The 23,855-nt window shown below is 33.8% G+C and overlaps 1 protein-coding gene across 2 annotated transcripts in view; it reads right to left on the reverse strand.

Moving 5' to 3' along the window:
• The window catches only part of LOC143252663 (rap guanine nucleotide exchange factor 4-like), a 244,860-nt gene that overhangs the window by 113,537 nt on the left and 107,468 nt on the right, over positions 1-23,855 (reverse strand). For both annotated transcript variants that reach the window (XM_076505155.1, XM_076505156.1), the window contains 2 exons: positions 11,157-11,217; positions 3,405-3,526 (listed from right to left, as the gene is read on the reverse strand). In XM_076505155.1, coding sequence (XP_076361270.1) covers positions 3,405-3,526; positions 11,157-11,217 — 183 coding nt within the window. The remainder of the gene's footprint in view (positions 1-3,404; positions 3,527-11,156; positions 11,218-23,855) is intronic.

The following is a 23,855-nucleotide window of genomic DNA, read 5'->3' on the forward strand; positions in this document are numbered from 1 at the left end:
ACAAAATATGTGATCTATATTTAATCCCTTAAAATAATAACCACCTAATTTAAACTTTTAAGTGCATTTTTTATTTCGCCTAAAACTACACGATGGCTATCTGCGCTAGCCGTCCAAATGTAGCATTATAAGACTATAGGGAAGTTTCTAAAGTCACGTTTGTTTATAAATTAAAAAAAATTTACAAAAATGATTATCAAAATAGTACATCGAAATCTCCTAGACTCTCTGACATTATTTACCAAACTTGTTTTTAAATTAAAACATGTCTAGAAATTATATATATGTTATTACACAGTCGGCGTTATATATTCGGTACCAAAATTATTACGAAAACAATTATAAAACCAGTTTAATTATTGTTCATTTGAGAACAAGATGTTAGAGTTTAAACTACTTTTTATATCTAACAACTGTATACTCACTGATGCCTACTCTCTATATACGTATGTGTGTGTGTTCTCATTCTAATTTCAGCATATTATTGGGACTTTCAAATAACATTTAACGTTTCATTCAAATTTATTTACACTTAATAACAATTTTAATTAATTAAATGATTATTACTTGAACTTTAAGAAATACTGATCTGTGTCAAGGTGATATACAAGTAACAATGTATGGGTATTATTCAGTATTAGATAAAAGGTTAACAACTATGTACAGCTGTTAGATAACAGGTTGGTAGCTATTTACTACTGTCAAATAACAACTATGTATGGCTGTCAGATAACAATTTAGCAACTAAGAATGGTTGACAAATAACATGTTATCAGCTATTATGAATGTCAGATAACAAGCTGAGAGAAAGACAGCAAGAAGCCGAATTATTAGCAGAGCAAAAAATGTCTTATTTGCTTAATAGAATAACTTTATCTCATAGATGTACTGTAACAGTTAAGAGAATAACTTTATCTCATAGATGTACTACAACAGTTAATAGAATAACTTTATATCATAGATGTACTACAACAGTTAATAGAATAACTTTATATCATAGATGTACTACGACAATTAATAGAATAACTTTATATCATAGATGTACTACAACAGTTAATAGAATAACTTCATATCATAGATGTACTACAACAGTTAAAGAATAACTTTATATCATAGATGTACTACAACAGTTAATAGAATAATTTTATATCATAGATGTACTACAACAGTTAATAGAATAATTTTATATCATAGATGTACTACAACAGTTAAAGAATAACTTTATATCATAGATGTACTACAACAGTTAATAGAATAATTTTATATCATAGATGTACTACAACAGTTAATAGAATAACTTTATATCATAGATGTACTACAACAGTTAATAGAATAACTTCATATCATAGATGTACTACAACAGTTAATAGAATAACTTTATATCATAGATGTACTACAACAGTTAAGAGAATAACTTTATACCATAGATGTACTACAACAGTTAATAGAATAACTTCATATCATAGATGTACTACAACAGTTAAAGAATAACTTTATATCATAGATGTACTACAACAGTTAAGAGAATAACTTTATACCATAGATGTACTACAACAGTTAATAGAATCATTTCATATCATAGATGTACTACAACAGTTAATAGAATAACTTTATATCATAGATGTACTACAACAGTTAATATAATAACTTTATATCATAGATGTACTACAACAGTTAAAGAATAAATAATATCATGAGTAATGTTTATCCAAAATATAAAAATTATTTTTGTTATATTTCTCAACATCTGCTTGAAATTACCATTTGTTGTGTATACAAATATTTTCAGTGTCTGTGTTTTATAATCATTACTAGGGCAGCTCATTATTAATAAATAATACAAAAAGAAACGTATTAATTTTACTACGTCAAGTAACGAATTCTGTATCCAAAAGAACTGAGTTGTTTCAGATTGTCAAAATACTGTATTTATATCCCGATGGATAAAGGCCTTTCTGTAACAATAATACAACAACCCACTCTTCTGGTGAAAGTCTCTGAACCAATCACTCTACCAGGTATGTTTTTCGTCGAACATGGTAACATAACACATTATGTGTGGACCATGCCGAATCCAAACCATTATTACTGCAAAAAATAGTCTAAACCGACATTAGAAGTTACTAATAAAATAACCAGACAGTATAAGATGGATTTTCCAAAATAACAATGATAAACCAGTTGCTCAATAACGCAATGACAGCATCACAAAAATAAAATGCAGTCACTTCTCTACAAAAATGTCCCATAAATATCTTTGTTACGTTATAAACATCTTTACCGTTGAATTTAGTAAATAAATACACCATCTAGTGGATAATAGGGTAACGAACTGAAAATATGTGAGTGTATATGTAAGTATCAAATTTAATTCTAAATAGAAAATAAACAGATTCGTCACCATGAGGTAAAGTTTGGACTTTTTAATTACTAAACGCGTTACCTTCACCTATTTTGTGATGAACGTTTTATGGTCGGCGCTTTTCTTTTCCAAAAACTTCCTGCACCAGTGATGTATGCATACATCATGAATTCGTATATATCACTAAGCACAATAGTGATTAGTATGTTCATGTATTGTTCATGATAGTCTCAAATCTCTCTTATAACAATGTAAAAGAATTTTGTTAGCATCCGCCTTAGGTTTTTTAGGTTTCCAAAAACTGATAAAAACATCGCTAATGAACCAGGGAGTTGCGTAACAGCTAAATGTTTTGCTATTATTTTGACTCTCACGTTAGAAGTGCTGACTCACCAATACTTGAAGGTATTACAATGATTTACAATCAAGTGTTGCAATTTAACTTGGGGACTGTAGAAGCGGTATAATATTTCAATAACTTCAACACGTGATTTTCATCAAGCCAGCCTAAAACTGCTGCTTCCATAGCGAGTGTCATTAATTAAAATAAAAGGGAGGGAAACAAGTAATAAAAAGAATTTCGAAAAAATAAAGAATGTGGAGAAGACAAAAGTACAAAAATAAGATAAGGATAGACACGTAATACCATATAAAATCCCACATATGTCCCAATGTTATATGTTCATGTGAATTAGCCCTCACATCATTAACCAGTTTAATAACATTTACTCTAACCTGAATAGATGCAAATGAAATGCGTTCAACATTTATTTGCTGATAAAAGTTTTTCTTAGATAAGATCTGGCTACTTGTGTAGGGTTTATTTTTTGTGTTTTCATCTCTACATTGTTTCTGTGTTTTTTTTTCCATTGCCCTTCTACATTCACCGTTACCTTGTTAAAATTTTGTTATTACTTGTAATTATGTATTTACAGGCGTTTAGTCAAAAGAGGTGCGCATACGATGTAGGTTGGGTATACACTACTTATTTAAGGTTTCTTTGGTTTTAGAAGTGTAAGAAAAATCCACAATATTTCCCTACCTGAGTAATTGGCAGGGCTGGGTTCCGAGCTTCTGGAGAAGATGGTTCTGGGTGTTTGTTGGAAGATGGAAGGTTTCGGCTTGTTCCATTTGTATCCTTTTTCTCTCCTCGTCTGTGGAGATCTAAAGTCATCAATATTAAAACAACTCATTTGTAAAAATATGACCACAGGACAGCAGCCAATATAAATTGCTTTACTTTTGTTTTATGGAATTAAGCACAAAGTTTCACGATGGACTATCTGTGTTCTGCCCATCACGGGTATCGAAACCCGGTTTCTAGCGTTACGAGTCCTTAGATATTCCGCTATACTACTGAGGAGCCTTAATATAAAAGTGAAGCGAAACACAGCGCGAAGCTCTATGTTCCTTCAAACTAAATTTCATTAATATTATTAAGTCCTAGCAATGTCTTATATTTCAAACAGTCCCGTCGAATCCCGTCACCGAATATGCTCTTTTCTTTTAGTCGTGGGGCATTGTTATTTAACGTACTGTCAATCCCTCTTTTGTTAGTAAAAACGTAGCCCAAGATCTGGCGGTGGGTGGTGTTGACTAGCTACCTTTCTTCTATTCCATCACTTCTAAATGAGAGACAGCTAGCGTGGGTGAATTAGATTTACGGGAAATTACAAAACTTAAAATATGTTTGAATATTATTACTTAATGATAAATATTAGATCCACACTTAAGAGTTCGTTTCTATTGTGAGCTTAGAGAGTAAATTTAGAACTAGCTAGTTGTGGATAGCCCAACCACAATTTTGAATTGACAAACTGTAAAAAAACCATATAGTCAACGGATCCAATCATCAACTCTTGGGTTTCCGTTATTCAACCAAATTGTAAGATTTCACTGTTAGACTTACAGTGCACTCGTGGTCCTAATGTGCGCAACACATTTTTTTTCAGCAAAGGGGCAAGAGCCTTGAACCCTCGAGTTCACATTACGGGCAGGATAAACATTAACCACTTAACCACAACTTTTCAGTATGGCATGTGACAATAAACGTTATCTCAGAATTAGACACGCATGAAAGTAACAGTTATTGCGTGTTGAAAACATGGAGTTTGAAAGTAAAAGCTACCTACCTGACTTTAGAAAGTCGAGTTCACGCATGTAATTTTGCATGGTTTTACACAGTAATTTGTAACCGAACGGATTTTTTATTTTAACTCTTATATTTACAAAATCCCAAATAATCATTTTTTGTGTGAATCTGGTGAGTATGTTAGCTTACGTTCTGACAACATGAAATGTTCTAAAATAATTATATTAAACGGAATGTATGACAAATTTTATTACAAAGTTAAAGGCAGTTACTGCAAAATAAATGTAAATTTCGAATATAACACATCAAATCAAATTAGCTGTAAATAAAATATGTTTTAAAACAAATAAAGGCCTGTCATAGCCAGGTGGCTGAGGCACTCGACTCGTAATCCGAGGGTTGAGAGTTCGAATCCCCGTCACACCAAATGTGTTCATCCTTTCAGCCGTGGAGGCGTAATAATTCGATGGTCAATCCCACTATTCGTTGGTAAAAGTTACGATGGGTAGTGGTGACTAGCTAGCTGCCTTCCTTCTAGTCTTAGACTGCTAAATTAGGTACGGCTAGCGCAGTTAGCCCTCGTGTAGCTTAGCGCAAAATTCAAAAAACAAACAAATAAAAAAAGGATTAAGTATATAAAACATATGTTGTTATATTTAACTTATTTTTTAACAGACACGCAATTTTTCCCAGTTATACCATTGAAACTATTTTCATTCACAAAGTTAAACAATACAGAATAATGTATACAGAAGTGAACACTAATACTCTAGGATAACACTATGTAACACAAATTTTGTTCCTGGATAGTATGTGTTATTTCTTAACTGCTTATGTTGTAAAAGTACAGAAAATGGCCATCATTCCCTTCAAACTTTGCTTTTGTGACCTGGATAATGAAATTTAGAAATTAACCTATTTTCTATGTAAAAACGGGCAAATTTGCATATTTTCATTTACATAAGGTTTGAATAAAACAACATATTAATTAAGATTTACATGTATTTATACTAAAGTTATTCAAAAATGTTTAGAAGTGAGTAGTTTTTCGAGATTTGCGACTGTAATGTAAATCACTTTCACGTATTAGCCCCCAAATATAGTGTCCCATCATGTTTTCGTTATACGCTCCCAGGTCAGAAAAGCAAAGTTTAAAGAGAAAAATAGGTGTTTTCCATTTACTTTAGGCATAAGCAATTGGGAAATAACACTTTCCACTCAGAAACAAGTAAAAGTAAAAATGTTGTTGCATAGTGTAATTTAACTGAATTATTTAAATTTCTTCAAGTTGTTGATTTATCAGGTTTGGTGCCACGCGGTTACAGCGCTCGACTTGCAATCAGCGGGTTGCGAGGTCGAATCCTATATCACCAAACATACTTATTATTTTAGTTGAGGCGGCATTATAATATAACGTTCAATGCCATCACTCGTTGGTCATTACTAGCTTCATTTTTTTATAGTCTTTTACTGCTAAATTAGGAACGGCTAGTACATGTGTAGCTTTGCGGAAACTTCAAAACGAACCAAATTAATTTTCAAGTTCAGGCTCCCTACGCAACAAGTGTAAAATTAGAGTAAATACTTTGCAGTTGTATCCTCGCTAGCGCCCTCTTATAAGTCGAAGAGTAGGAGGTAAACAAACGGAAGTCAAGAACAATTTCCGCCCTCCGTTCGACTATCGCCTTTAGCTTCGACTTTTAGCTATCTTCTACTTTGAAACTATGAAACTTAGAATGTAAACATTCTGGAAATTGCGATAATGTATCCTCTTTATCCTCCGCATTCTTCTCTTCTTCTGTTTCTCGTCAATTCGAAATTGCTTCTTTTTCTCATTCTTGAAAAACATGTATTGCTCACATTTACCCCTTTCTCACGATCTATCGTGACAGATTTACGAATCTAAATTAGCCTGTTTGACCTGTTGAATTCCTTCGATAAAGGAGCGCCTCTCTCCTACAAAAATAATATTTCATAATTGGAGCTTTGGACTCGCAATCCACGGATCGCGGGTTCGAATCCCATTACTGAGCATGTTCGCCCTTCAAGTTATAGAATCAATCCCACTGTTCATTGGTAAAAAGAGTAGCCCAAGAGTTAGAACGTGTTGGCCAGCTATATTCCCCCTTGTCTATGGCTTCAAACCTAGGGTTGGCTAGCGTACCTAGGGGGTCTTTTAATAAAATAATTATATTTTTCTAATGTACGACTTTGGTTGTAAGACTTTTTATTTTTTAACATAAATGTTGACTCCCAGTGATACAGTGGTATGTCATGTTTGCGGACTCACATCACTAGAAACCCGGTGTCGATACTCGCGGTGGGCAGAGCACAGATAGCCCACAGTGCAGCTTTGTACTAAATTCTAAAAACAAACGAATATTTATTTAATATTCAACGTCACTAAAATTCAAATTAAATAATAATACAGAATATATGTATAAAAATGTATAAAAATATCACATTCAATTATTACCTTCTCGATTATTAGCTACTTCTCTCACAACTTGCTTCTTTGTGTATTCATCGCACGCCAAGGATGTCTTCGCTAATGATATCAGGCTTGGATACTTATAATTATTCACACAACTGACCTCCTATTCTAAGAGAATATTTGTAAGGGAGAAGGAAGGGTATGTTACCACATTTTTGAGGTATGATAGTAAATTCCATTTTTCATTCTTTACATGGTAGGTGGGCTCGACATCAAAGTTGTTACAGGTATGTTACCGCCCACTTCAGAATATAAGTTTTATATTTAATATTAAGTATTTTTATAACAGCGATCGAATTATATTGGTCTTCTTTGTTATAAGCTTTAGGCTTTCTTTTCTCTTTCACTGAGTGCAAATACAATCTCATAATGAGTATTACGTTCAGATGTTGGACATGGCAAGTTGTGGAGTACAATCTCATAATGAGTATTAGGTTCAGATGTTGGACATGGCAAGTTGTGGAGTTTAATCTCATAATGAGTATTAGTTTCAGATGTTGGACATGGCAAGTTGTGGAGTACAATCTCATAATGAGTATTAGGTTCAGATGTTGGACATGGCAAGTTGTGAAGTACAATCTCATAATGAGTATTAGGTTCAGATGTTGGACACGACAAGTTGTGGAGTTTAATCTTATAATGAGTATTAGGTTCAGATGTTGGACATGGCAAGTTGTGAAGTTTAATCTCATAATGAGTATTAGGTTCAGATGTTGGACATGGCAAGTTGTGAAGTAAAATCTCATAATGAGTATTAGGTTCAGATGTTGGACACGACAAGTTGTGGAGTTTAATCTCATAATGAGTATTAGGTTCAGATGTTGGACATGGCAAGTTGTAAAATAAAATCTCATAATGAGTATTAGATTCAGATGTTGGACACGGCAAGTTGTGGAGTACAATCTCATAATGAATATTAGGTTCAGATGTTGGACACGGCAAGTTGTGGAGTACAATTCATAATGAGTATTAGGTTCAGATGTTGGACATGGCAAGTTGTGGAGTTTATATCTGTTCCGAATAAATTTAATTCTACTTTCACTCGCATATAAACTTTTCTTTGAATCAATAAAGGTAATAATATGCTGTGAAATTATGCGAGCTGTTCCTTAGATACTATAATTAATGTACCTTTGTGTAATATTCATAAATGAATGCTTCAGAGTATAGTCATTTGCTAACTGTTTATATTGTCAGTGGCTGTTATCCAACCGTTAGTGTAACACCAGCATACTGCCTCTATAAGTACATGCGCGTATGCTGTTCCCATTAATATTGTGGTGAATACTCTAATGTTTCTAGGAGAGAAATGTCACGCGACAAATACGAATTTGATGGCCCGGAATGGCCAGGTGGTTAAGGCACTCGAATTGTAATTTGAAGGCCGCTGGTTCGAATCTCCGTCACATCAAACGTGCTTGCTCTTTCAGCCGTGATGGCGTTATAATGTGTCGGTTAATCCCACTATTCGTTGGTGAAAGAGTAACCCAAGAGTTGGCGGTGGGTGGTGATGACTAGCTGCCTGCCCGCTAGTCTTACGCTGTTAAATTAGGGACGGTTAGCGCAGATAGCCCTCGTGTAGCTGCGCGAAATTAAAAAACAAACCAAATCAATACGAAGTTGAATTAATATGGGAAGACCATCATCTTCATCCAATTGTTTAAAGTTTTACGTCTATTTATATCACCTGGATTTATTATATCTTCGGAACAGAAGGTTTTGAGGAATAAACAGCCACTAGAATCCTTAGTTCTAATACGTATCTTTTTGTTCTGGAAATTACACTCACACCCCTGCTTCCAGGTATTTACAGTTTTGTTGTTTGACACATAAAGAAGATGCTCTGAGTTACCTAACTTGTTTAAATAAGACTAAAAACTTTCAATCTTTTTTATAATACACCTTTCACAAAATAAGCTTTTTGTGGATTATCGAAAATCCAAATGGAAAATAAAACACGTGAAAGTGTTTCGAGCATGTTAATAGACTCTAACATGAAACTGATTCATTCTAAATCTCAAATGTTTTGTTTGGTCAACGTAAATTTTACTACGTATTGTTTTTGGTTTGTTTTTTCAACTGCAGGAGAAAAGCCCATTTCCATTTCTAATAATACTTGTCGTAATATATCCGGAGTTACAGAACTGGCATCTTAATAATAATAGTTTTCTGCACTTTGTTTATAACAGGAGGCAATCAAGGACTTTCACTCCTTAAATTAACTTTTACCCTGGGGCATAAAAAGTCATGACTGGCAATTACATATATTTGATTAGCAGCTTTTGGAAGGTATAGGTCGCACGGAATATACAATTGTTAATAAGGTCCTCTGGGTCATTTATATTTGTTTAATCTAATTTTGTTCTTTACAATATATACAATTCTCTTTCCTAACGTAAAAGTATATACTTTCACACATACACCTACATATAGGCTTCTGACATACTACACAAAACGTTTTGTAAAGTCCAGATGTTTTTATGTGTGATAGTAACATCAATAATTCACCCACATGAATCACTTACATGTTGTTTTACATGAATAAATTGCACGCTAAAATGGAAATCATTGACAATATTACACTCAACCGAATTAACTGTGGGATACATACGAAATAAAATAAAACATTATCAAACCTAGTGATACTTCAGGAAGAAAGTTTGACACCCTTGTTGATATTTCAATTCAATGTTCGCTGATCCCAGAGAGACATATGTACAAGTTTTAATTTAACACAATAATAAACTACATTATTTATGAAACACAGTCTGAGCTGTCCATCGTTTGACTGCGCTAGGAATTATAAAATTGTGGGGATGAATGGTATGATAAATAACGTAAAAATTCTAACTTTCACACAAATTATTTATAGCATAACGTGTTATTACAGTGTCCATTATTACCTCACCGAATGATCTGTATAGCTTTAAGAACTCTCTATGTATATACTTAAAACATGGTAAACACTGTGCTATTGTTAGGGTGACTTCACGAAGAGGTATCGGGCAAAGTAGTGGTGGTAGGGGTGCTTTATGTTACCCACTTTCAACACCCAGTTTCAATGTCCTTCCACACTGTTTCAGCTAATTAATTAATTGACGGTCGTTGGCCGTAAAACCGTCTTACATTATGAAGTTTTCAGGTCACGGGTCAAAGAATGAAGTGGCTGTAACTCAAGAAACAGCTGTTCATTTGAGCCTGATGGTGACTGTAATAGTGGCGGTTATATTTTTCATCTAATTCCTCCACAGAAAGAACTAGTGCAATGTCTGAGATACATAAGACGTTCGTGTGCCCTACTCCCTCTGTGTGTATGTTGTATTACAGAAAATTTGTTTGTTTGTTTTTGAATTTCGCGCAAAGCTACACGAGGGCTATCTGCGCTAGCCGTTCATAATTTAGCAGTTTACGACTACAGGACAGGCAGCTTGTCATCACCAACCACCGCCAACTCTTGTGCTCATTTTTTCCAACGAATAGTGGGATTGGCTGCACATTATAACGCCCCCACGGCTGAAAGGGCGAGCATGTTTGGTGGGACGGGGATTCGAACCCGCGACCATCGTATTACTAGTCGAACGCCTTAACCCACCTGGCCATGCCGAGCTACAGAAAATTTAAGGTTTGTTTTTTGGTTTGGTTCAAGGACGTTGCGCTGTTTGTGAAGTAGTTAACAGCTACGATTTTGAGTACAGAGGGTTGTAAACCTCTATTAACATGCTCCCTTTTCCAAATTACCATAACACAAAATTTGGTTGGGAGTATCCCAGAGATCTAAAAGTACTTAGATAACGGACAAATAGACAGATACACAGATTTTTTCTGCTTTATATATATATAGATTATTTAAAGAAACCACAAGGAGTCATAAATCTTATATTTATTTCATTTATTTCTGCGAATGTTTTAATCGTTATTTATTTTTGATGAATCAAAATGATTGCTAAACAGTTTGCCTGCGTGTACGAAAAAATACGAGTGCCAATCGAACGTCTACGTTATTGTGCGCAAGTGAACTAATAGGCGTCGTTTTTATTTTATGCCTGAAGTTCGTACGACGACAGGATTTTACGTATTAAAAGCATTATACGACCCATCTGTTGTAATCTGCTTGTTTGCCCGCAAACAGTTTAACTACCGACTATAAAAAGGAAATAGGTTTAGTGCTACCTTACACTATCTAGAGCTTCTCTTGATTTAAAACCTACCTGTCAAAGAACGGACTGTGTTCAGAGGTGATACAATGTCTTCCATTAGGTGAGGATTCCGCTGAAACAAAAAGGAAACATCAGTTAAATACAATCGTTCAGTTCTGCTCACACCATAAAAAAAAACAACTAATGAACTCTACAACTACGTGTCGTAAGACTTTATCAATTTTTAACATTATTACTTAAGACGAACTTAAGTTCATCGTATGATTTTAGTAATATTTTTGTACTTGACAACAATACACACATAAAATTTTGTGATGAAAATAACTTAAACTATTTCGATTACATTGAATGCACATTACCAGTGTAGGGTACTGGAAGAAACCAAGCAAACTTCTGAATAAGTGGAAAAACCCAGAATCTTCAGTGCAGACAAAAGTGACGATTGTCAACTGCACTGAGCAGCATATGACTCATTCTTGCTATTTAGATTCTATCCCTCAGACTTTTAATGCTCTGATGAGTACTGATGTTACCGTGTAATTTGTTTTACTGAGTTCAACCTGTTAATTAATTCATATGAAGCCAGCAATGAGAAGAAATACCACCTGTCATTGGCTTTCTTAAAACGACAAATTATAATGCTAAGACGCGGAAGGGGAGAAAACTTAAAGTAATGTCTCGATACGATCATCACAAAATTACAGTTTTCAAGTGCCTCACGCAAAACTTAACCGTTATTCTATGAATTCCGAAAATATGTATGCATATTATATTTATCGCCACCATAAAATTCATTTAACATCTAGCGATAATTACACATTATAACCAGCACTTCCACATCAGCAGAACCATGTTTTAAATAGAACATTTCTTATGAGTTACTATCTACCACAAGACTTTTTTTTTTTCATACAGGGAAAAACCAAAGGGTTCAAGAGTACTATTGCATAAATGGAAAGGCAAGAGGCTAGCTATAATACTCTAGTACTGTGAATTATTGACCATCTGGAGTTCTGCAGCCAGCGACAGACCAGTAAGGCCAAGAAACAACCAATCAAATAACGTAAAAATTTTCAAAGTGTATTTTTGCACGTTGAAGTTTTTTCTGCGTTGCTTTAAGATATACGAACTTCTTACCTAGAAAGGATGAAATTTAACTTGGTATCACCCTAATTTGGTTTCGGTTTTTTTCTCCATTAACAAAATGATATTGTTTATATCAATTACTTAAAATCTCCATTTGAAGACTGAAAACGATATACCAGTTACGACAAAAACGAAAGTTGAAACTTCATTTTGTTAGTAAAACATCTAACTTTTAAAAATTATAATGGTTTAAATAACATTTTAAAAATGAATTCTTGGAGCACCTTTAAAAAGATAGTGATTTATGCAAACGAATGCTCACGAACAATATTAAAGCAAAGTTTTATCCACTTGTTATTGGACAAAAGTTTTAGTTTTATTAATATTAACTTTTAATTAAAGAGATCTGCCTACATAGATCAAAGCTAAACATCAAGCCGAAGCTGAGTATAGCTAATAAAGTATGCTGCTCTTATGTTCTTACTTATAAAGATTAGAATGCATATGTTCGTCAGTTTGGATACTCTCACCGTTAGCCATATTTTCAGCAGTAATCGTAATAAAATCTCAGATTCAGCGACTTTGGAAGATTTAGATAAGCTCTAAATCCATAAGCAAAGCTAACAGGGCAAAATAATCTCCATTACTAAAAATATAATTATAATAAAATTAAACATAGATACAAGAAACATTCTAACCAATACTGTTAACGGAGATAGCATAAAAAAAAACAAGTGGTATAAAACAAAACGAATATCTTAGAAACAATTTTAGTTTGAATTTCGCGCAAAACTACACAAGAGTTATCTGCGCTAGCTATCCCCAATTTAACAGTGTAAGACTAGAGGAAAGGCAGATAGTCATCAACACCCACCGCCAACTCTTGGACTACTCTTTTAGCAACCGTCACTTATATTGCCCCCACGATTGAAAGGGCGATCATGTTTGGTGTGACGGGGATTCGAACCCGCCACCCTCGGATTAGGAGTCGAGTGTCTCAACCACCAAGCCATGCCGGGCCACAATTTATTGAAAGTTCAAAAACTAATGTATTAACTTTTACTACAATAACATAATCAGTTAATTCCCCAATACGAAGGCTGTATTATTTATCTCCACCACTTGGAAGTCCCCATTCTAATAATGCAGGGCGCTACGTATGTAATATGTTCAACGTTTGACAGGTGTACATATTTATGCTAATAAAGATTAAACGATGAAATAATTTACGTTGTTGTTGCTTGTAAGTCAGCACAAAGCAACACAATGAGCTATCTGTGCTCTGCCATTCATGGGTATAGAAACCCGGATTATAGCGTTTTAAGTCCACTGACATACTGTTGTGTCAATGGAGAGGTAAAATAATTTATGCCAGACTGAAAACTATTACAAAAATGAAAGTAAGTCATTAACAAAAAATAAATAACAGCTGATGCAGAGTGTATTAAGAATGAAGGCTTCTTTATATAAATGAGTAATAACTATTAAAGGAAGAAATACAAGAAAACAATGGGTTAAAGTATTATTCATAATAATAAAATTAATCAACGAAAAAATAGATAAAAATTCTTTATACACTCTCACTTCTTGTTTTGAAATATTGAATATATTGAAATTTGCAGTTTTGAAATAAGACAATTGAAATATATTTTAAACTCTGTAATAGTTGGCCCGCCATGGCCAGGTGGTTAAAGCCCTCGACTCGTGATTCGAGGGTTCGAATCCCATCGCACCAAACATGCTTGCCCTTTTAACCGTGGAGAGCGTTATAACGTTACAGTCAATCCCACTCTTCTTTGGTGAAAAAAATAGCCCAAGAGATGGCGGTGGGTGAAGATGACTAGCTGCCTTCCCTCTACTCTTACACTGCTAAATTAGGGATGGCTAGCGCAGATAGCCCTTGTGTAGCTTTGCGCGAAATTCAAACAAACTGTAATAGCTTTAAATCGATATTAATAAATTCAACGTTTTATTGCTTATCCTGCAAGCTGGTGATGTAGTAATCGATAGATTCACAAAATGAGTGACAAAAACAATTTATTAATTGTTTGTTTGTTTTGAATCTCGCGCAAAGGTGCATGAGGGCTACCTGCACTAGCCATCTCTAATTTAGCAGTGTAAGTCTAGTAGAAGGAAGGCAGCTAGTCATCACCGCCCACCGCCAACTCTTGGATTACTCTTTTACCAACGAATAGTGGGATTGACCGTAACATATAACGTTCCCACGGTTGAAAGGGCAAGCATGTTTGGTGTGACGGGGATTCGAACCCGCGACGAGTCGAGTGCCTCAACCACCAAGCCATGCCGGGCCACAATTTATTGAAAGTTCAAAAACTAATGTAGTAACTTTTACTACAACAACACAATCAGTTAAAGTTTCAAGGCTGATCGTTAAGCCTAACCTGCAAATGAGAAATCTGATATTTGGTATGCCAACCTGAATAACATCTTATGGGTTAGATGTTCACGTCAGAGACCCCTAAATTAAAAGCAGAGCCGTCCTTAATTTAAAACTGCTGACCAGAGTGGTAGCAATCCTTATGCAACACCTGCCATTTACACGGCTACTTTTAACGGAAAAGTTATATTAATTATCATGCTATAACAGCTGAAACTTAATTTCGAGGCTCGAACCTTAAACCTTTTGACCTATAACTTAATACGCACATCCCTATGTCATATGTCATGACATTCTAAAACTAAGTAGACGAAGCGCCTTTCAGACAAATAGAAATAAGCTAGTATGTTCAATTACCCTTTCAAATGATAAACAATTGTTATTTGGTAATATCACCTGATACAATACGATGTTATCTGTTTTTAATTTTAAAAATACTATTAACAACGTAATTTTGGTCGGATTATTTATTCAACTAACGCACACGTGCCCTAGTCTGTCATTACAAAAGTAGACGTCATTAATGAACTCTGGTTTGACCTCAATTAGAAAAATGATATATACACGATTTTTTTATTATTTCTGTAATGCCATCACGTTGAATTTTTTATCTCGTACCTTTGTTTCAATATTTACGTATTCCAAACTAAACCAAACGCTTAAATATTCAAGTGGAATATTTTATGTTTCATCGACTTTATTACAATTTTGGATTTTGTGTACTAACCTTTACGGCCTACTTACGTGATTGTTCATACACTAGTTCGTCTTAAAATTTAATCAGTGTAGACTTGAAAAGAACTGTGTCTGAGATAACGGTTACATGAAATATTCAAACTATTTTATTCTATTCAAACACATATCACTTAGTGAAGGCAATGCAATATGTCCAAACAAAAATGGAATTTCATATACTGGACGATAGACTTGTATTCAATTCTGTCATTATCTAGACAGCCATGCGAAGGAGTATTCTCATATTTACGTCTTATTATACTTAATTTTACCCATAAATTCTTAAACTCCCAACATTCTACGCGAAATATGTTAAGTAAATTAGAGCCTATAACATCGTAATTTTCAAAACGGTGAAGACGTAATGAAATGTTATTAAAAGTAAACATTTTTATTAACATAAAAACAATACCAACCACACAAAAAATAGCGAGCAGGTAACACTGCTTTCGTAACTTGTATTCCATATATACAAAACTGTATTATTTTCCTATAGCAACAATTCTAGCGTAATCGTATTAAATAAGTGGTTTTCTCATATTTTAAAATCAACATTAAACAGTATGGTAATAGTATTTTAATCTAACTCGTAATCTTGTTTGATCGATAAAAATTACTCAGTTTATTTTCCCGCGATATTTCGCGAAAAAAAATGCAATCAACCAAAACAATTTTGTCATATATTTAGTTCACTAATAAACAATACACGTGAAACAACAATAAAGTTATATTAGTTTAGAAACTGAAAGAATCACATTGTAATCAAATTACTACATACCCACATTATTCTTCTAACAATAGAGGATTGTTAGTTATAGTAAAATGTTTGATTTATGTATTTCAGGAGGTCGTACAAAACAAACACGCACTTACGCACACAGAAAAGTTGCATTAATAAAGACAAACAACATGTAACGCAAATTCACATTCAGAGGCAATGACAGGTGTTCCTCGGTGCTGAAGAGGGAAGGACAATATTCGCCTTTTTCTGATTTCAATGTTATTTTAATACCTACGTTTGTTTCAGTGTATTTTTTATGCATGTGATGTATATTGTTGGATGTGTACTGCACAAGTCTCATCCGTTCACTGAATTTGTATAAGATTCTTGAGAGTAAGAATCAACAATATTTGTTTTACGAAAACACTAGTGTGTTCGAATGTTGTTCAACGCTCTTGAATCTCGCGTGATTTATATAAAAGCAGTTAGCCGAGAGAAAGTAATATAATACTATTGGTTAGCTATAGACAGTGTGCTAAATGCCTCGGAAACAATAATCGTGGTTAATTAGAAAACTACAGAATTTGACCAGAAACACTGATAGATTTCGAACAATACAAACCGTTTAACTTAAGTGAACTAATTTGGATGTTTGCAATTCTACGAGGACATTAAATATATTCATCGGTAAGAAGTGAGCTTTAACCAGTGTAAGGCCAATCAAACTAGCTAGCTTAAACGAAGTATGACAATATCAACTCAGAATTAATTCACTCGTCATGAACCTGAATAGTGGATAAAATATTCAGTTCTAGACCAGATATAATACTCAGTATTGTCCCTAACTTTGTAAAACTGTTGTATATAAATCATTTTTTGTAATAACTATTAGTAATAACCGTTATTATAAATTATATGGTTGTTTGTATAATAAAATATATCTGTCTTACAAAAGAATATTGTGTGAGTGTCAATTATAATACGTAACAACATACAAACACTGGTCTAATTTGTTTGCATAACATAAAAAAATATTTCGCTTTTCGCAAAAACAAACCAAGAGAGATTCTGAATCCAATTTCACATATATTTTTTAAAAAGTTGCTCAATGAACCATTTTAAGTTTTATTTTCATCCACTTTTTATTAGACTCCTATACGTGAAGGTTTACTTGAATTGTGAATTACCCGAACAGTTTGAAGTACAAATTGGCCTCTATCAATGATCGACGCAAAAGGGATCAATAGTTATTTTATTTGTAGGTGATTATTCTATTTTACTTGTAGGTGAGTATTTTATTCTACTTGTTTGTTATTATTTAAGCAGTTTACTTCATATCAAAAAGAAATTCAACTTTAAAATAACAGAGTTTCGTTTATTTTAGCCCCCTAGTGGCTCAGCGGTATGTCTGCGGACTTACAACGCTAAAAACCAGGTTTCGATACCCGTGGTTAGCACAGATAGTCCATTGTGCAGCTTTGTGCTTAATTCAAAACAACAACAACATCGTTTATTTTAAATTTGTGTTTTTCTTATAGCAAAGCCACATCGGGCTATTTGCTGTATTATTTTAGCACAAATGTTACATTTACCATATGTCTCACCCACTTAATGAGAATCTGGTATCTCTATTTTGTATTTTAAAGTGAATCAAAATGTTCCGCAAGGAAACATAATGTTTTATAAACATAGAAAATACGATATTGGATCAACAACTACCTTTTGGCAAAACACAAATTGTAAGTATTGTGTACTCATTTTTTATAGTTTATACAGTAAAACAAAATCTGTTTTGAAAACGTTATTCTAGTTCTTTGATAAAATTAATTAGGCTGTCATGTGCAGAAAAGGAAACAATAGGCCTAAACAGTTAAATAAAGTTTTGTCATCTTCCATAAAATAGTCATAAAAGATTTGAAGTCATTTTCCAAAAACATGACTCGCGCGGTCTCCTTTGTTTGTTTTGGTGACCCATCTACCTGATTATATAGTGCTATTTGACAAAACGCAAAGTGGTGCGTTGCTAAGTATTACACTCCATTAATTAATTTGTTGTGCCCAATATTTTAAGAAATCTGTTTCAAAATGCGTTATAAAGAGAAAGATCATATGCTTTATACATGTAGACGATTTGTGTAAGTTTTCCGATCCGATAACTCACGACTTTACTGTAGTTTGAATAACATATTTCGTGTAGAATGTAGAGACTTCAATAATTTATGGGTAGAATTAAGGATAATAGAAATTAAAAAAGGAAACAGCCTTTCACATGGCTATGTAGATAATGACAACATTCAATACAAGTCTGTTGTTCTAAATATACAACTAGATTTTCATTTGGAAGTATACTTTATGGCTTCCACTAAGTGGATATGTTGGCATAGATTATATATATATATAGTTTTAATATTTTATATGAAAGTTATCTTATACATGCCCACAGACCTTTTGAAAACTAAATGTAATTGTAAGCTAAACTAGTTCATAGGTAACTATGCGAATAAGCCATAAATATCAGTACACAAAACTTAAAACTAAGAAATTCGATGAGACACAGAACTTTTATTCACATATTCAGGCGCTTGGTTTAATATTGGATGCGTGGATATTGAAATTAAATTAAAGAATAAAAAATTTATCTCGATGATCTTGAAGAAATAATAAAGTTTGTTCCTTATGTGTCCGAAATTTTATAATGAAGGTCAAAACGTCCATTTTTTAATCACAAACTAGGTCACATATATACATAGGTCTGGTAAGTAATTCCACTACAGTTACATTACTATTCGTATTTTATCCAGTTAAAAACAAATACTGTTGTAGTTTATAAAATGGTATAAACAATTATCACTCGAATGCTTTCTTGAAAATACAGTTTCTATAGTATTACTTAAATTCAACTCATATATATAATTTAAATTTACTCCGTTTGTTTGTATACTTGATTGTTTGTTTGTCTACAGCGTTAACTGTACATGTCATACGAACTACGTAAAGGTGAGCAAAACGACAGTTTTATGTTGATATATGCGTTTATCGTTTGCTAGCCAAACTAGTAATTTTACCGTTAACATATACATTACACAAATAAACTTACGTAGTCTTGACATTTCTTGGTAAGTTTGAGTTAACATTTAATTTATAATATAGTAGTATAAGCCTATTTGGTTATGGATCATTAAATATACATCTGCTATTGCATCATATGTTTAACCTCACATACAAAAGAAATATATGCAAAATTAGAATGCCATATGCGATAAAGCAAACAGTAGACATAACCTATAAAATACAATTATGCCATCTGTCATGAAATAGACTACGAGGAAAAAGTAAGGCTCAAATTATAAAATATATTGTGTAAAATGAGATTAAGGTCAAATCAGCCTAACTGGTAGAACACTTGCATGACACGGAATATTGGTTGAACCTGGAAATTGTTTGTTTGTTTTTGAATTTCGCGCAAAGCTACACGAGGGCTATCTGTGCTAGCTGTCCTTAATTTACCAGTGTAAGAATAAAGGAAAGACAGCTCGTTATAACCACTCACTGCCAACTCTTGGGCTACTCGTTTACCAACGAATTAAGGGATTGACCGTCACTTATAACGCCCCCACAACTGAAGGTACAAGCATATTTGGTGAGACGGAAATTCGTACCCGCGATCCTTAGATTGCGAGTAGAACGCCTTAACCCACCTGGCCATGCCGGGGCCCTAGAAATTGTAATTTTGTTTTATTAGAATATACAGGTTTATTTAGTTGTAGCTTATTTATTATAAATATAACTAATACATCATGCAGCCAATCTCCCACAAAAGGCATTTATGTAGAATTTGAATGTTTTGTGTGAAAAAGCAAGTAGTAAGCTTAGCATATAAAATAATATTATGCCATCTGTGAAAAAGAATTAGGCTTAAATTAAAATACTTAAGTACAGTGAGATTAAAGTAAAGTCAGCAAATTGTATTTTATTATTTTTTCTCCAGGAAGTTTGATACCTATAAGTGATTTTTTTCTCTTTGATATATTATAAAGTACAATATTGCATTTTTATAGTATATATATTGCATACAGTCATAATGTCAATACATTTTCACTTCATAAAAATCTATTAAATTTAAATTAAAGTAAATTCAACATAATATTACATCACATTTATGTATGAAATGTTAATAGTTGAGGAGAAATGAGAAAAAAAAAAGAGAGAAATAGAGATAGGCTTATTCTGTTCACCCGTGGTGGATAGAGCACAGATAGCAAACAAAAAATTCATTACCAATCACAATTTTCACCATAGGTTCCTTTTCATGAATTACGCCTAGTCAAAATGTTAGAAGTGTCCATTGTGGCCACATTTTTATCCATGATTGCTTTCACTCGTGAAGAAACGTTATACAAACTAAGTGATGTTCTTTCTCTTCAACTGCTGCACTTCACTCGGTGTCATGTAATATATTTTAGGTCTTTCAAGATAATTGGCCAATCACGATAAGTCAAAGATCTGAAATGGCCTCATAACCGAAAAAGTATCAGATGTGGAGACCATGGGTCACCTGTGTAGAAAATGGCTTTAGGTTACCCAGTCCTTAAAAGTGTCTCAATAATGTAATGTCGGTCTAATGCAATGTAATATGGAATCAGTCGTGCAAAGTGTGCCCAAATAATGTGTTATTAGTCTGGGTAATTCAAGATTGAGCTACATATTACAAAGTATGTCCTAATAAAGTGTTTTCAATATGTGCAACAGACGGTGGAGCCCCATCTTGCTAAGTGTGTTGCAATAAAGTGTTGCCCATCTGTACGATGGAGCCACATCTTGCAAAGAGGTCCAAATAAAGTGTTGCCAGTATGCACAGCATGAGGAGGAGACCCATCTTGCAAAATAGGTCCTAATGTTTTGTCAGTATGTTGCGCTAGTGTTATTACTATGAATGTAGTAAAACCTTACACGGACAATTCCAATGTTTAAAGATAAATTCTCAGAAGCTGATTCTAAGGGAAGAATATATCCTGGGATATTTTGAAGTTGTTTATATGTGCAATCACCTGTGTGCAAATTGTACTATCAAACCTCCTGGTGAGAATTATCGTCGAAAGTAGAATTATCTGACTCATCGGCCCGGCATGGCCAGGTGGTTAAGGCCCTCGACTCGTAATCCGAGGGTCGTGGGTTCGAATCCCCTGTCATACCAAACATGCTCTCCCTTTCAGTTGTGAGGGCGTTATAATGTGACGGCCAATCCCACTATTCGTATGTGAAAGAGTAGTCCAAGAGTTGGTAGTGGGTAATGATGACTAGCTGCCTTCCCTCTAGTTTTACACTGTTAAATTAGGGACGGCAAGTGCAGACAGCCCTCATGCAGCTTTGCGCGAAATTCAGAACAAACCAAGGTTGATTGGTTGGTTGTTTTGGAATTTCGCACAAAGCTACTCGAGGGCTATCTGTGCTAACCGTCCCTAATTTGGCAGTGTAAAACTAGAGGGAAGGTAGCTAGTCATCACCACCCACCGCCAACTCTTGGGCTACTCTTTTACCAACGAATAGTGGGATTGAACGTCACATTATAACGCCCCCACGGCTGAAAGGGCGAGCATCTTTGGCGCGACCGGGATGCGAACCCACGACCCTCGGATTACGAGTCGAGGGCCTTAACCACCTGGCCATGCCGGGCCCAGAACAAACCAAACCTGACCCATCAGCTAGTTGTCTTGTTTCATAGATATCTAATGATATGGAGCTATGAATAGTAGAAAAGCACAGATAACTTTATAATAAAACCGTATATAACAAATATTACTTGCAGAAGCCCATTCAAGAGAATAAATCATTTCGTTTTGTGTGTGTATGCGTGAGTGTTTTTATATATAATCTGAATACTTTATTTAAACAGAAATATACGCAGGTCCTTATATTTTTTAAAGTACACTTCACACTGTCTGGTCACTTTATTAGGACCCTCACCTAAGATCGTGTTGAATCACCTTTTATGGTGTGTTAACAGAGTAACGTAACATAAATCTCACAAGATGATTAAAGACATATTATTTCAGGATTTTTTACTCTCTGCAATTGATTCAAAGATATCACAGCATAACTATTATGACAACTTCATTCTAAAGATGCTCAAAACAAGTGCAATGGTTTGTTGTATTACCGTCTCGGAGGAATTATTGCCCATCAGAATTAAACTGCTTCTTTGTGGGAATAAATGTCATCGATAATACAGAGTCCTGCAACGCTACACTCTGGTTGTTATTAACACGTGCCATTAGAACATCACTCACACTACCTGCAGCAGTTTACAACCTTGGAACCAAATATATAGTCAAGTGCTACTTTGTTGTTTTAATTTTTAATGCGAGAACTTGCGACTCATGAAACCACGTTACAAATTTTAAGTTGTTGTTTTGTATGCAGTTTGCCTCTTAAACATTAGCCTTGCATTCCTGTTTACATCTGAAATAAGCTTACTTTGGACTTGTTGTCTACTGCTAGGCGTGAGGTTTTGCAATTTCATTTGCCTGGTGTGATAAGAGATGTTGAAAAATAACCATTGTTGAAGAAATCGATAAATTAAATCTGACAGGTGTTGTACCTTACAAGTTTATGCAGATTTTCTTGTGGTAAATATTATATCTTTACCATGGCCAAAGTGAACATTACATTTTGATACAGACAAACGCTAACAACAAGTCTTTCATATAGTGAATATTTTACGTATAACAAAAGAGAGTGACCTATTTTTTTATAGAATAAATAGTAATAATAACAAAATTCAGGTGAACAATTTGTTTTTCTTAGTAGTAAATAGACTATAGTAAATCCGGTTTACATATCAGGTTTGCAAAACAATTATTACAAAACCTTTTCTGTGCTGTATTTTTATTCTGAATAATATATATCTAACAAAAGCCATGCGATCCATTCCTTACTAAGAAGGAGTATGTTATACTATATAGCTCAGGTGAACATGAACAGTTCGCTTTTATGTAATAAATACTACATCTACAGCCAAAGTAAAGGCAAAAAAAAATGTTTCACATAAATATCAAAACTGTGGCCAAAGTCAAAAGCCCCTCAATTGCATACTTTTTTGCTCAACTACAAAAAATAAACCAAAGACAAATATAGAATTCTATATTTTAAAACTCGAGGCTTTAAAAATAAATACAGTATTCAGTCAAAATATGATAAGCCAATTGAATTTATTTTAAGAAGCGTTAAACAACAAGATAAACAGCGCATCTGGTACAATATATCCGAAAATTCAAGAAAAGCATTTTGCATTTCAAAATCATCTGTAATGTTAGACTAGTTCATGGATCTGTAAACTGCAACTTCGTTGTTGTCTGAATCCATTCATCACGTTGCATTTCCAGGACACGCGAAAAGTAGGATCGGAGATAGTTTTGGTCGATGAATCACCTATCAAGTATCAGAGTGATTTTAACTAACAAGCCACGCAACTTTTAGCCTCTGACCCAGAAATAAGTGGCATGAAATCTCTTCCTCACCTGCATAACCTAAGATATAAATTAACCTTCGAATTACTGGCTTGTTTTTACACTCTCCACTAGATGTCGGGTTCAAATATTGCATAATGTTGAAAAATATATATATTATTGTCTTTTACAAATACTCAATATAAATGACTGATAAATATAATTTGGTGAAAACACTAATTTTCTATGTGTAATACATAGTGAATGCATGCAATGATGCAATATTTTGGTTTGTATTTTTGTTACGCTCTGTTATTAAATACACTCTAACCAAAAAAGTCTTAGAACTGCAGGTGATTTGGTGC

Source organism: Tachypleus tridentatus, chromosome 6, assembly GCF_004210375.1.
Source record: "Tachypleus tridentatus isolate NWPU-2018 chromosome 6, ASM421037v1, whole genome shotgun sequence".
NCBI lineage: Eukaryota > Metazoa > Arthropoda > Merostomata > Xiphosura > Limulidae > Tachypleus > Tachypleus tridentatus.